General features: G+C 40.2%; 1 protein-coding gene and 1 long non-coding RNA gene across 4 annotated transcripts in view; one reads left to right on the plus strand and one right to left on the minus strand.

Annotated features, from left to right (window-relative positions):
• Positions 1–14,936, plus strand: part of LOC138432680 (uncharacterized) — a 66,347-nt gene that overhangs the window by 1,617 nt on the left and 49,794 nt on the right. For all 3 annotated transcript variants that reach the window (XR_011253945.1, XR_011253944.1, XR_011253943.1), the window contains exon 2: positions 274–366. This is a non-coding gene — a long non-coding RNA (uncharacterized lncRNA). The remainder of the gene's footprint in view (positions 1–273; positions 367–14,936) is intronic.
• Positions 8,972–13,433, minus strand: LOC138432678 (cyclin-dependent kinase 4 inhibitor B). Its single transcript, XM_069574135.1, has 2 exons — positions 12,938–13,433; positions 8,972–10,605 (listed from the first exon to the last, which is right to left on the minus strand). Exons 1-2 carry the CDS (start codon positions 13,070–13,072, stop codon positions 10,345–10,347), a joined length of 396 nt encoding a protein of 131 aa, XP_069430236.1. The 5' UTR covers positions 13,073–13,433; the 3' UTR covers positions 8,972–10,344.

A 14,936-nucleotide genomic window follows, 5' to 3' on the forward strand; every position in this document is an offset into this window, starting at 1 on the left:
TTTGTTTAATCGCTAAGTCGCGTCTGACTCTTTGAAACTCCGTGGACTGGAGTCTGCCAAGCTCCTCTGTCCATGGGATTTATGAGGCAGGAATACTGTAGAGGGTTACCGTTTCCATCTCCTGGGGATCTTCCCGACCCAGGGATCGAGCCGGTGTCTCCTGCGTCTCCTGCATTGGCAGGAGTATTCTTTAGGATTGAGCCACCAGGGAAGCCCCAGGCTCAAATAACCACTCTAAATAAATTACAAATGCACCTCTCTTCTCTCCTGTAGGACTCCCTCAGACTTTCCCGACCATCCAGGCTCCATGCTGAGGCTGCTTGCCACTCTTGTGTGACAGAATGAATGTGCATTCCTCTTCACAAGGTTAGCTCCTTCTTCTTCAGGTCTCTTCTCAGGTATCCGCCCTCAGAGACTCTTCCTCTAGGCACTGTATTCCACCCCCCCCCCCCCCCCCACAGTGCTTACCCTACAGAAGTTATCATAAGTAATGATAAGTAATTTGTCTCTCAGTATGCAACCTCCATGGAAGGTCGATCTTGCTCTGTTTTGCACTATGCCCATGATCCCCTCCTTCACTCCCCACCCACCCCCACCCCCACCCCCCCCCCACCCCCCCCCCCCCCCCGCGCCAAAAAAAACACAAAAACTTCGTAGGAGAGATGGTCTTGTAAAAACTTGCAATTATAATGAGGAAATTTCATTTTATGGAAAACAGAGGAGGGGTACTTTAGGAGATGGGGGATAAGAGAAAGAATCCTGGAGGAGAAGTATTGCCCAATTGCAGCTTGAGTGAGTGAGTGAAAGTCGCTCAGTCGTGTCTGACTCTCTACAACCCTGTAGAGTCGTGTCCGACTCTCTACGACCCTGTAGACTACGCAGTCCATGGAATTCTCCAGGCCAGAATACTAGAGTGGGTAGCCTTTCCCTTCTCCAGGGGATCTTCCCAACCCAGGGTCGAACCCAGGTCTCCCGCATTGCAGGCGGATTCTTTACCAGCTGAGCTATCAGGGAAGCCCAATTGCAGCTTAGTATCATTTAAGAACCCTGGAGACATGGAAGAGTGAACCCAGGTAGTGTTATTAGCTGTGTCAGTAAACTATGGTGGGTGAGGATGAGAAGACCTGTATTACGCATTTCTCTATTATCATTTCTTGAAATTATTAGTCAGGGTTCTCTAGAGAGACAGAACCAAATGTGTGTGTTTCTATGATTTGTTTTAAGGAATTGGCTTACCCCAGTTGTGGGGGCTGGCAAAACTTGGAGTCCACGTGACAAATAGGCAGGCTGGAGACCCAGAGAAGAGTTGATATTGCAGTTTTGAGTCAGAAGGCAGCAGCCTGGAGACTGAATTCTTTCTTCTTTGGGCAACATCTCTTTCACTTAAGGCCTTCAACTAACTGGATGAGGCCCACACACATTATGGAGGATAATCTGCTTTACTTAAAGTCTATGGATTTAAATGTTAATTATATATTAAAAATAGCTTTATAGCAATATCTTGACTGGTGTTTGGCCAAACAACTGGATACCATAGCCTTGCCAAGCTGACACATAAAATTAAACCTCACATTATCCTATTATTCCTGCTGCGCTTCAGTTTCCTAAAGGAAGTTTTAGACTTCAGATCCCACGTTTAAATTCAGGGACTTGTCTGTGTTGATTTGGCCTGTATAGCTTCACCCATAACCATTTCCTCTCCACCTAAACTTATTCCAGGGATAAGGAGAGTTACCCACTTCAGAGGAATGCCATTTGAATGACAGCACAGAGTAAAATGATATACAATAAGCTCTATATAGTAGTGAATGAACAGTTCAATGAATATAAAATTAAAACTCAAACTCCATCTTGGTTTTCCCTTGCTGCCCAACACCTGTGTTTTTTTAGTTGTATACAGGGGAATTCTATCTAATTTTAATATTCAGACTAAGCAAAATATGATTATGAAGGTGAATCTTTACCAATACAACTAATTTGTGGCATTCCAAAGACGTTTGGAGTTTCACATGACTTTAGCTATGTGTTCTTCAAAAACAGTATGACCAAAAGCTTGGCAGTGTTATTTGCATGCACTTTGGCTTCTTTTACTTATTTTATCCTCACTGTGGCCCTTTGAATTTGGGATTACTACCCTGTCTTACAGGTGAGAAAACTGAGGCCTAGACAGACTAAAATCTTGGATACTTTATGACCTGCAAGTGCCAAGGCTGGTCTCATTAAGAAAGTCTTTGGGCTAAAATCCTTGTGCCCTTTCTGTTGTTCTACAGGCTAGAGTCAACAGGAAGTGAGCTATTGATGGGTCATTTTTGGCCTAAAACTGGACTTCACAGATCTGAGTGTTTGAACAGAGGAAAATGATGTTTTATTTTAAAAAAATGATTTCTATTTTGGATCAGCAAATTCATTCCACAGGCAGAGATAGGAGTGGGCATTTTACTAATGATTTGTCTGTACCATCCAACTCTACTACCCCCAGCCATGATGTCCTAGAGACAACTAGCTTTTTCCCTCAGCCATCTCTTGATTATCAAAATTCTGTGAGAAATTTTCCATGCTCAAACTAAAAATCCCAAAGGTGTAAGACATAGGACACTATAAGCAAGATTTTAAAACTATTATTTGAACATAAATGACAGAAGATTAACTCTTAGAATACATGAATACATAAGTGAGTTAGAAAAATAACCCAGTAAGAATGGTAGCAAATAATATAATGGGCAGTTTAGAATAGAAGATATTAAAATAGTCAAATGGTAAAAAACTATGAAAATATATTCAACTTTATTGATTAGTAAAGAAATGTAACAAAAACACTGACATATACCTATAGGTATGGCAGAAATAAAAAGAGGGATAACATTGGGAAAGTTGTCAGAAAACAATCATCCTTACATACTATTGTAACTTGGTACATTCATTTTGGAAGGCAACTTTATAGTATCTACTAAAACTACATACATATACATACCCTTTGACTCAGCAATCCCACTAAGTTTATGTATGTACATATACACGTACATAAATATAGGTATGGAAATATGTATACTATTTGTGTAGGGTTTATATGTGTATGAAAGAAATACATATTACATATATATGTATATATGTACTACCCTTTGACTTTGCAATTCTACTCCTATAACTCATCTAAGTATGAGAAGTATATATACATATATATGTGTATATATTATTGGAGATATACACACACACATATATACAAACATAAGTATGAAAAGATTTCATACACACATATGTGCAGACATATACTGTATGCGTGTGTTTGTGTGTGTGAGAGGAAAAAGAGATGTACCCTTAACCTTAGCAATATCACTTCTATAAATTGCTACAGATTGCTCATATAGGGGTGAAAAAAAGGTTCTTTGTAGCATCATATGTAGTTGCAAAAAAACAGGAAACAATTTACATGTTTGTCAATAAGAAACCGATTTTTAAAAATTTGGGTTTATCCATAAAATATAAACTATGCAACTATACAAAAAACAGAGTGCATCTTTATTTCCTAATGAAGGTTGTCAAAGATCTACTACCAAAGAAAACAAGTTGCAGAATGGTTTTCTAAATGTGTGTGTTGGGAAGGGATATTTACAATTATATGTACTTATATTTCTGGAAAGTTGATTAATTAAAAAAAAAAAAGTAGTTACTCCTGGATAGTGAGAATGGTGGGTAGGAAAGCTTCAGGAGGTATTACTTAATTCTGTTTATTTTCTGTACTGTTTGAAAGTTTACTATGAACCAGAATTTTAAAATAACAACTACAGAAATTTTCATCTTCAAAACTAGAGATTCTAATTTTGTAGTCCTGAAGTGGTCAGTGACTTCAAAATTTGGAACACAAATGATTGAGAGTCAGGGTTGAGAATCACTTCCCTACATGTTGGTCTCAAATGACTGGTGGGGAAAACACCATCATTTATACAGATATAATAAATGCCTGGGGCACATATAAAATGAAATGTCATGTAATTTTCCCCTAGAAAGGGGATGGCATAGTCTTCTGTTCAAGATGGAATTTAAATAGATCAAAAGGCTCCTAAAGCTCTGGAATAGATCCATATATAATATCTTTAACTATCAAAGGCAGTCCAGAGATTAGAGAGCAGTAGAGGATGACAGAATATTTTAGGCAAGGCTATAGCTTATAATTCTAAATTGGCATGTTGGAAGCAGATACAGAAGACGGTACAGGGTACTTACTCTTGTGTCCTAGGAGAGGTGATAGAATTTAGTAACTCATAACCCACAGGCAGAATGAGAAGCCAATTTCCCAGAATTCAAAGAAGAAAACTCTGTGTGTTATTGATAATCTGTTGACCTACCTGTGGCTTTGTTAATAGAAAAAGTGCTTACTATTTTATGTTTATATGTTATCTCTTACAAACATATTATTAAAGATGTAATGGCACATACTAAAATTATTTACAGCTTAATCTGATAAAGAAAACAAAATGCAATTATTTAGATTAAGAGATGAGTGAAAACTGAAGAACAATGGATAATTTTTACCTATCTGGTTTAGGGGTATATTGAAAACCACTCAAACAGCAGGCACTCATGACTGGTTCTAACTCCCACTCTTAGCCACACCTATTATCTTGTCAGAAGAAAGTGGAATTATCAGTCACATGCAGTTTTCAACTAAAGCAAAGGGATGGAGAAATTTGTGCTGGGATAGGGAAGTATAGAGGAGTTTGGTTAAAATGAAATGGAGACTCAGAGGTCACACAAGAAAAGAGTTCAAAGGAAGTAGCTCCAGTCCTGTCAGAATATAGAGTATGCCAAAGAGAAAACAGATTATGCATTTTGGGAGAAGGCCAAATTTGAAACGGAAATGAGGCATGTTTTAATTACTGTAATTGGTCTTAAAAGTTTTCACCTTAACTCTGTGGTTAAACATTTTACATGCCTGCACTGACTATATAGATCTGCTAGAGGTCTAATGTCAGGGGCTTCTGAATGGGAAGGGGATTAACAGGTGTTTGGGGTTCTTTGTAAACTTCAAAGAAAATGTAGATGTCTGTGAGACAGTCATCGAATCATCTTCATACTTCTCTCTCCATTTCTTTTACCCCCAGAAAAATATTTGGTTTATATTGATTTAAAACTTCAAATTAGAAAACCAGAATTGGGTGCTCAGTTGGGAAATACTATGCTTAGTATGTAATCCATGCCAGTTGTGTGTTATTTCATCAGTAGTATTGGCTTCAAAGCAAAATTTTCTATATTACATAATTAACAAAGGCGTGATATATACAAGTTATTTCCACAAAGTAAAAAGGATTCCTACCCTAGTGGCTTAGATGGTAAAGAATCCATCTACCAATGCAGGAGACTTGGGTTTGATTCCTGTGTCGCAATGATACTCTGAAGAATGAAATGGCAACGCACTCCAGTATTCTTGTCTGGAGAATCCCATGGAGTGAGGAGCCTGGCAGGCTACAGCCCATGGGGTTGCAAAGAGTTGAACATGACTGAGGGACTAACACATGCACACATACCATTTGTAAAAGCTGATCCTGAGAAAAGTTTTATAGAAATTCCAGACAGTAGCATATGAGCAGATTCCCATTATTTTAGGCCTGGAGATATTTCACAAACCCTACCAGCGTGTAGATCATATACAGTTTGTTTTGGTTTGATTTGATTAATTCTGTTGAGCTACTCACTGATCCATCTTCACAAAACACCACATGCCTCTCCTCCTTCTATTCCTTTTCATCTTATTCTCTGCCCTCCTGAAATGGCTGACTTATACATATTCAAAACAAAAATCATGGCATCCAGTCCCATCACTTCATGGCAAATGGATGGGGAAACAATGGAAATAGTGACAGACTTTATTTTCTTGGGCTCCAGAATCACTGCAGATGGTGATTGCAGCCATGAAATTAAAAGACGCTTGCTCCTTGGAAGAAAAGCTATGACCAGCCTAGACAGTGTATTAAAAAGCAGAGAAATTACTTTGCTGACAAAGGTCCATCTAGTCCAAGTTATGGTTTTTTTCAGTAGTCATGTATGGATGTGAGAGTTGGACTATAAAGAAAGCTGAGCACCTAAGAATTGATGCTTTTGAACTGTGGTGTTGGAGAAGACTCTTGAGTGTCCCTTGGACTGCAAAGAGATCCAACTAGTCAATCCTAAAGGAAATCAGTCCTGAATATTCATTGGAAGGATTGATGCTGAAGCTCCAATACTTTGGCCACCTGATGTGAAGAACTGACTTATTTGAAAAGACCCTGACGCTGGGAAAGATTAAAGGCAGGAGGGGAAGGGGACAGAGGATGAGATACTTGAATGGCATCCTTGACTCAATGGACAGGAGTTTGAGCAAGCTGTGGGAGTTGGTGATGGACAGGGAACCCTGGCGTGCTGCAGTCCATGATGTCGAAAACAGTGGGACAGGACTGAATGACTGGACTGAACTATACCTATTCAGGTGATACTAAGCTCTTCTCTGACCAGCTGCTTCCTACTATCACCTAACACTTAGGGACCTAAAACTTCAAACAAATGAGAAAGTGCAGACCTTTAGAAACGGGTTTGTAAAATCCGTGACAGCTATTTACAGTTATTCATCTTCTAATGACATTTCTACATATTTTAGCATTCTCATGCTTCACACTTTCTTTTTCCTTCCAAAATCCCCATTCTTTTTTCTTGGTTTTAACTCCTATTACCAACTCCTTTTAGGTCAGAATCACTTGTTATAAGTGTACTTAAAAAACATCATTCCTTTCAGAGCATTTAGTTGGTAAATTCCTACTTCAGCATTATTTTAATAAATTTATTGGATTTACCTGCTTATCTCACTTAAAGAACTGGGTTCTTTTGGTGGCTCTGCGTGACATGAGATAAATGCAAAATGTGACAACAAAAAATCAGGTAAGATGGAGTAAGAAAGAGCTTAAAATTAAACTACATATTTATTTTACAAAGCATCTTTTTTTTTGTGCTAGTTCCCACAAACTTGTCTCTAACTTTTCAATTAACTGGTAGAGGTGGTACTTATAAAAATCCCCCATTCCCCAGGGCTCCAGAATTTAAAAACTATTGACTATTACATATTAACACACAAGTAATTTGTTTTTTAACATTTCCCATAAAGGAAGGGCAATATAGAATCTCAATGTGATTGGTGTAAGTTAAATAAGTTTTATTTGCTGAAGGTCAGCAAATAAATTTCTTCTGTCTCTTCCCTTATATAGCTTTTCTTGGCTCAGACAGACCATGGCAAAATCATTACTAATAAAACATAAGACTCTATTACAGTCATGTATATGACAAACTTATAAAGGGATAAAATGTTAGTGCTGATTAGGAGCTTAAAAATAATCTAGTACCACTCCCATTTTTTATAGATGAGGAAATTGGGGCTAGTCATGTCATTTAATTTAGTAGATCATATATTGAATTAGTTGAAGAACCAATATCAGAATCCAGGTCTCCTATCTAATTTCTCTTTCCTTCATTCCCTCTTTCTTCCCTGGAATTTTAAATAGAACAGGAAAAGATGTTGAAAGTATTGTGATTCAACTCTTGTTGCTTCTTCAAGTAATTTAAAAAAATAAAATATTATTTTCTTATGTATTTACCCTCCCATCTTTTTAAACTTGGTAATTGAATGCAATGAAATTACACCAACCTAGGTTTTCACAAGATAATGAAATAGTTTGTTAATAGTGAAAACCTAGTACTCATATCAGATTTTGGTTATGATTAGCTGCTGATGTAAATACTGAAGCAGTCTTCTTATATTGTAGATGACACTCGCTTTTCCATTTGTTTCAGAAAGTAGTCCACAAGAGTGTTTCTAAGGTTTTAGAATCACTAATTCTAATTGCTTTTTTTTTTTTTTTGGTAGAGTGGCAACATCTTGAACATTGGAAAAGAAAAATAAGCATGTGTTGGTTTTTTTTAAATAACTGATAATTACAGAGGTGGTAAAAAAAAATCCCTATTGACTATTACATATTAACACACAAGTAATTTGTTTTTTAACATCTCCCATAAAGGAAGGGCAATATAGAATCTCAATGTGATTGGTGTAAGTTAAATAAGTTTTATTTATTTGCTGAAGGTCAGTTACCTAGCTTTATAAAATGAACTTATTTGGTCCTGGACACCATATTCATGTTGTTTTTGTCATAACACAGAAATAAAATATCATTAAGGCATTCCTATGAACACACTTTCCCAAAACTGTTAGGAGCTGTATGGATCTTGAGCTCTCAGAATTTATTTCATTCCTTATATTTGAAGTCACTAATTTTAGCCATTAGAACATAGGAAATTTTAAACAGATTTTGCTTTCAGAGTAAAGCATCCTCGTTTTCTCATCCATTCACTCGGCTGAAAAAAGAAATAAAAAATGAGGCCAAATGAATATATTATTGAATTATAAATTTATTTTACTTCCAGATCTTGCAGTGAAGGTCAGGTGATAAGACTTTACAAACCTTGGTAATATTTTAGATTTAGATACAGAAATTAGCATATATATTTTTCTGTAATTGTAAAATGGAGCCAGAAGCAGGGCTCATGTATATAGAGCTATATTTATTTGCATGTATCCTTCAAAGTAAAATCTTAAACAGAGTCAACATATGTATTTCTTGTGCAGCTGATAAAACACATTGGCCATCCTTACTTACCAGGTGGATTTGAAATCTGAATTTATTTTTACATGCATCATAAATATTTCAGTTGCAACCTGGTGGTACTTGATTTTCCAATAATGTATGATGTTTTGGCACATATATATATATGTGTGTGTATATATATATATATATATATATATATATGCATCTCACAGTACCCTGTAGTACCCAACCATATTTTCTTGATTTACTTTCCATTAATATAAGGTTGTCACCAGATTCCACAACTCCCTTAAATTAGGAATGGAATTCACATGTTTTAAGCCAAAACCTTGGTGTCCAATCTCAACTTTTCTTTTTACCATTAAAACAGTGAAATGTCAGTTATTCCAATGCTGTAATGAATCAAGCAACACTGGAAATGAAATCCCCAAACAGTACACCTTTAGTTTGTTCAACAGATATTAAGACATTTCACGAACCATCATTATGTATTTTCGACAGCTTCACACTCAGTACTCTTTCAGCAACCCTTTGGGAAATACCCTGAGATCATTTACTGGGTAAGGGCATGGATCTTCTAAGAAAAACATTTGTAATATTTCATAGTTTGACCCTGGAGACACTCCAGTAAAGGAAACAAACTTTAACAAAGAAATAAATAGGTTAAAGACTGAAGTAATCTGGGAGATGGCACTGTGCCACAGCTTCGCATAAAAGCTGTAGTTCTTCACTTCCTTCCCAAGGGCTGCGAGTTACTTTGTTATTTAAAGTCTCCGAATTAAGACTGCTACTGAAGAACAACCCAGAAGTACAAAATATCACGAAGTCATTTCAAGTGGCAATTTACAGGGGGCTCTCTGAATCCTACCGTACAGAGATCAAACAAATCTTTACAGTTAACAGTCTTCCTACAGTCGCTCTCGCTACAGCCCGGACTTCAGTCTGTGCGAGGAGGGAACACCGCAGGAATCTCGTCGTAACAGCAGCAAATGAGCGCCCCTTTCGGAGAGCTGTTCAGCATCACCTCGACCTGGGGACTTTAGAATAAGCTGGCAAATTGAGGTGACTTCCGGGTCCTCTCTCACCCATCGCTCTCTGATGGGGCTGGGCAAGAGGCCCCAAGGCTTCCAGTAGGTAGCTTTTTGCTCGCGACCTGCCCCGCTCCTCAAGCCTGTAAAGAAAGCGTTGGTCGCCTACTGAGCCCGTGTCGACCTTCGTCCTCGTCATTGCGTGGTCCTTCATCTCCAGATTTTCCCTCAGGGCCCGACGCCCGACGTGGGGACTTGCAGGGGAGGTCCTTCACGGTCAGTGGGGCGATCGTTATCATCTGCCTCCCACCTGAAGGCTAGTTGCCGCCGACTCCCACTCCGCCCCAGCACCTCGTGTGTGAAGATTCACAGCACTTGGGTTTGTTCATGGACTTGTTCGCAGGCCGCTTTTCACCAGAACACCCTGAAAAACAAACCTGGGAGTTCCACACTCGGCTCCTACTGGAAATCCATGTGCCGCACCTCTATTCATTTTATCACGGTGAGTGCCGAGGGGCGGTATCCGGGGGGGGTGGGGAGAAAAAAGTATTCCCAGTCAGCTCCTCCTTCGCTGCCGGGAATCCAGTCGCCCTGGAAGACTTCCGCTGCTCCACATTTGCAGCCCTCTTTGAACTAAGTTGGGGTGGCGAACTGGAGAGAAAGTCGTTGTGGGCGGTTGTGTACGCGCGCCCTCAATCTCCCGCGGCCGCGCGCAGGTACCGGGCGACGTCGCGGTGGCCCCGCTCCTCGGCCAGGTCCACGGGCAGGCGGCCCCAGGCATCGCGCACATCCAGCCGCCCCCCGGCTCGGTGCAGGGCCACCAGCGTGTCCAGGAAGCCCTCCCGGGCGGCGTCGTGCACCGGCCGGGTGAGGGTGGCGGGGTCCGCGCAGTTGGGGTCCGCGCCGTGGAGCAGCAGCAGCTCGGCCACGCGGGCGCTGCCCATCATCATCACCTGCCAGAGAGAGCAGAGTGGTCAGGACGCAGGGGCAAGTAGAGTCTTTTCCAAAAAAAAAAAAACCAAAACCCTATTCATCCAGGCCCTTACAAGCCTCGGAAGTCTGCTGCTGCTAAGTCACTTCCGTCGTGTCCGACTCTGTGCGACCCCATAGACAGCAGCCCACCAGGCTCCGCCGCCCCTGGGATTCTCCAGGCAAGAACACTGGAGTGGGCTGCCATTTTCTTCTCCAGTTTATACTCTACTCAGACCTAATTCGTACAGTTTTATTCTCCGAACGTGGGAAGACAAGGAAGAGCTGATAACAAAGTGCTTATTGCTGTTGTCGGAAATTTTTTAAAAAATTTCCGTTGAAACAGGGGAACTATGTTGTTAAATGATGTATGAGCATAGTTAAGTTTAAAGACTTAAAGTCTTAAATTTATTTCGCTTGCTCTCCCCTCTCCCCCAGCCATAGTCCCCATCTAAAAAATTTACTAGGCAGTCAGCTGATATATTTATTTTAGGCGTTAGAGTAATGCTTTAGGAGAGAAAATAAGAAACAACTACGTTTAAAACAAGGTTTACTTTGTTTATTTCTTGGAGTAAATCCCCTGTGGGAAGGCTTTTGCTTTTCACTGTTATATGTCTTTGCTCATAAAGTGCGTATATATGGTCCCATAATTTGAGCCACAGTGGGAGATAGAGGGGGGAAAAGTAAAGTCGTGCATAGTTTTATAAGACGATGAAAACAAACTATTTGTTTTCAATCAATGATTCACCACTTTTAATATTTAACATTATAGATAAGGGCTAAAGTTTAGAGGATATTTGATGTAACATAAAATAGATACTATATTTGCATTGTACAGGATTTTATAATGTGCTAGTATTTTATATTGTTAAATAGTAAACATTTTGCTATCTAAAAAGGATCTTAGATTTTAGCAGTCAAATCAGAGCAATGTATAACTTAGAAAAACAATGTTTTGAAGCAGTAATCCTACAGTATCCATTTGTATACATGTACATTATGCCAGCATTTACTTTCTTATTTTAACAATTTTTGATAATTAAATATTCAAAATGAAATTTTATTTTCTTGTGAGTTTATGCTTTAAAATGTACCATGGAATCAAAATATAGTATGCTAATTTTTTCATTGTTCCATGGTTATTGAAAACATCCATCTCCTCCCTTAAAAACCATGATATATTTTCTATTAGTGATGTAAAGGGCATTTCATATATAGAGGAGAAAAAGTGGCTCTTAATATCTCAGAATATGGTGAATTAAAATGACAAATAAAAGCCCCCCCCTTTTACAGTTACTAATATAATTGAAGTCTTTAAGGACTACTTTAAAATATTTTTGCTGCTTTTAATAATCCCTCATTTCTTCCAATATTTTCTATGAATTCAAAATGAATACATATTTAAAAATTGCACGATTAACAAGATTTCTTACTAATGACTTGGTTCTGGAAGATGATTGTGAAGTGAATACTAATTTTTAGTATTTAATACTGCTGAGGGATAACAGTAAGACACAAAGTACTACCTTAGATTGTAAAGAAATTAAAAAGATAGATCAGCACTGATTAAAGTGGGATTAATAGTTAAACATATCGAATAAATGAATTTTAACAATGAAGAGGCTAATTATAAAGACCCTTTGCCATTTAACAAAGCTGAAGGAATGTATATGTAATCCAAGCATTCAGTATGATAAAAATCTATAGAAGCATATTTTTTCTTATGTAACACTCAAGAAACACTGCTAACGTAAAATAAAAGGAATTAAGTACTGTGGTTGAGGAATCCTGACTTATTACTTTGTATTCAATTCGCCTGCATGAGGAAAGAATATAACATTTCATATCGCAGCTTAAAACTTCAGGATGATTTTTTTTATGTGCTGTGAATGTAGGATTCCTTAAATCCAATCCAAATTGCGTAACTTGAAATTTAATTATCTCTGTCGTTGAAAGTTGATCGCTATTTGTTTAAAGACAAACAGATAAGACAAAGCAGTTCTCCCCAAATAGCCTCTCATTTTCCCTTTTCCTGCCCAGTTGAACCTATCCCATGCATCTCTTATGAGATGGGACAGGCAATACTGGCCTCCCTCGCCCCCTCCCCGCCCCCATTAAAAAGAAAAGCAAACTAAAGTAGTGGGGTTTCCAGTCCCTTTCTTTAGAATTTTTGATGAGTGAAAACCTGCTGCTCCATACTCCAGCAAAGAGAGACACAGGTCTGTTCGTGGAGATCTCAGTTCCAGCCGCGTCCACGGAGGCGGCGGCCCCGTGTTTGTGCGCCCCCTGCCGGCGAGGCCCGGGGCCCCCAGCTACCTGGATCGGGCGTCTCCCGAAGCGGTTGAGTCTGTTGGGATCCACACCGGCTTCGAGGAGCTGCCGCACGGCTTCCACTTGGCCCCGCGCCGCGGCGTTGGCCAGGTCCGCATCACCGCCACCACCACTGAGCATGCCCTTGTCCTCTTCGCTCACTTCGCAGCCCCCAAGCGCAAACTGTCCGGGATAATCCACCGCTGGCCGTGAACTTCGCAACACCCTACCCTCCCTTCCCACCTCGCCCTGGAGGGCTCTCCCCACTCGGGAAGAGCTTAGCTCAACTTCAGCCCCTTTGCCGTCCTTCTGCTTCTAGAGGGGTCGGTACAATGGCCGAAAGGTAGTTAAAGCCGGCCTTTTCCCGGATGGCTCCCAGGAAAATGCGCCTCGCGCAGCAGCAACCTTGCGCGAACCCGCTCTGGGGGGTTGCACAGTGCGGCCGCGTCAGAGTCCTCACCGCGGAGCTTCCCTCCGGCGGAGCGGAGAGCCGGCCGGGACTGAACCCGTTCCCAGCTGGCCTGTCGGGAGGCACTCTCCAACCTCCTTAGGCTCCGCCCCCTGCGGGTCCGGGCACGTCCCACTGTGTTGGCGCGGAGGCCAGGCCCGCGGCTGACGTTACAGCCCAAGAGGGTAGGGGCGGGGGAGAGCAGTCCAGAAGGTGCCCGGCCGCATGCGCCGGACAACGCCGAGCGGAGCCCGCTGTGCTACTGCCTGTGGGGTATCCAGCAATTCTAGGTTAAGTTTTTTGGAGCAATTGAAGCAGTGTACTCAGCTCCTGATCTCCTCCTTCCAGCAGGCGGAGCAGAGGATTTCTAGTTCTTCAGTCCCTGCCCAGCCGCTCTCACTTGGAGATGTTAGTCGCTGCCTGTGTAATCAAAAGGCCGGGCATTTGAAATAACCTTGTCTCAAGATGTCTTAAAGAGACAGCTCTGCCCCTCTCAGGCAGGTTAAATTCATCCTCAGGCCGTACTTGAATTTCACTTGCTTCACATCTTCCACCAAATTTAGCAATTGGGAAGGGGATGTCTATTTGACTCAGCCAAAAATGGGTCTGACTGAAAGATCCCGCGAATCATATTCTGAAGGTGCTTTTAATTCTTTTTATCTTTAAATTATGGATGCAATACTAAAAAATAAAAATAACCCACAGAAACAAACAAAAAACTTAGCCAACTACACCCCCGCCCCCTCCACACACACACACACCTGGTTTAGGAGTTGTAGAGCTTGGTACGACGGACACTTAAAAAATATAAATATACATTTTAAGAACTTGAGATCTCAGTTTCATGATATTTGAACTATTTTTGTTTGCACTCTTACCTATTTAAACCCACCTCAGCAAGTATTTGATTTCCATTTATCATGGGTAATAAAGGAAATTATGCAGTAATAATGAAACATAATAAAACAGGGGTGTGGTGCTGAGCCTGTCATTAAACAGGCTGAACCTGTCATTAAACCCGCTTCTGAAGATTTAAAGGCCAAGTGCTTTGCTTTTCTTCCTAATCTTCGTGAGTTTGTATTAACAGATGCATTGCTTTAAAGGTTAAAAAAAATTAACAGTTGATGCGCTATTGAAATAAGAGAATCACAAGTTATGTATTTGTATTTCCTCACAAAACTTTGGTGAGGAGCTACATTATAATGCCCCTAACAGTTAACAGCTCTTATCTTGGACATCCTTTTAGGTTTAGAGTGCTGAGAAACACAAAGGGAGGACACTTGAAGTAAGAGACTCCACATGTTTCCTCTATAATGTATCTTATTTTGGACTCTCTTGGTTCCAATCCACTGTAGAATAAAGAAGAGCTCTTTATGGACAGGGTTGGGGTCGGGTGGCATGGTAGTGTGGTGGTTAGGCCTATAGATTTGCTGACTGAGACTCAACAGGGTTGAAATTCACCTGGATGGGGAAAGGAAGGGGGCAACATTAATAACATTTTATTTTCTCTCTCACCACACCCTCATTTCTTAGTTTTCACGGTTTTAATTCCTCTTT

This window comes from Ovis canadensis, chromosome 2 (genome assembly GCF_042477335.2).
Source record: "Ovis canadensis isolate MfBH-ARS-UI-01 breed Bighorn chromosome 2, ARS-UI_OviCan_v2, whole genome shotgun sequence".
Classification (NCBI taxonomy): Eukaryota; Metazoa; Chordata; class Mammalia; order Artiodactyla; family Bovidae; genus Ovis; species Ovis canadensis.

Bases quoted from the DNA above. Each gene is read 5' to 3' on its own strand.
- LOC138432678 (XM_069574135.1), bottom strand. From the start codon at position 13,072: ATGCTCAGTGGTGGTGGCGGTGATGCGGACCTGGCCAACGCCGCGGCG. The intron at 10,606-12,937 runs GTAGCTGGGGGC...TCTCTCTGGCAG, and splicing joins TCGGGAGACGCCCGATCCAG to GTGATGATGATGGGCAGCGC.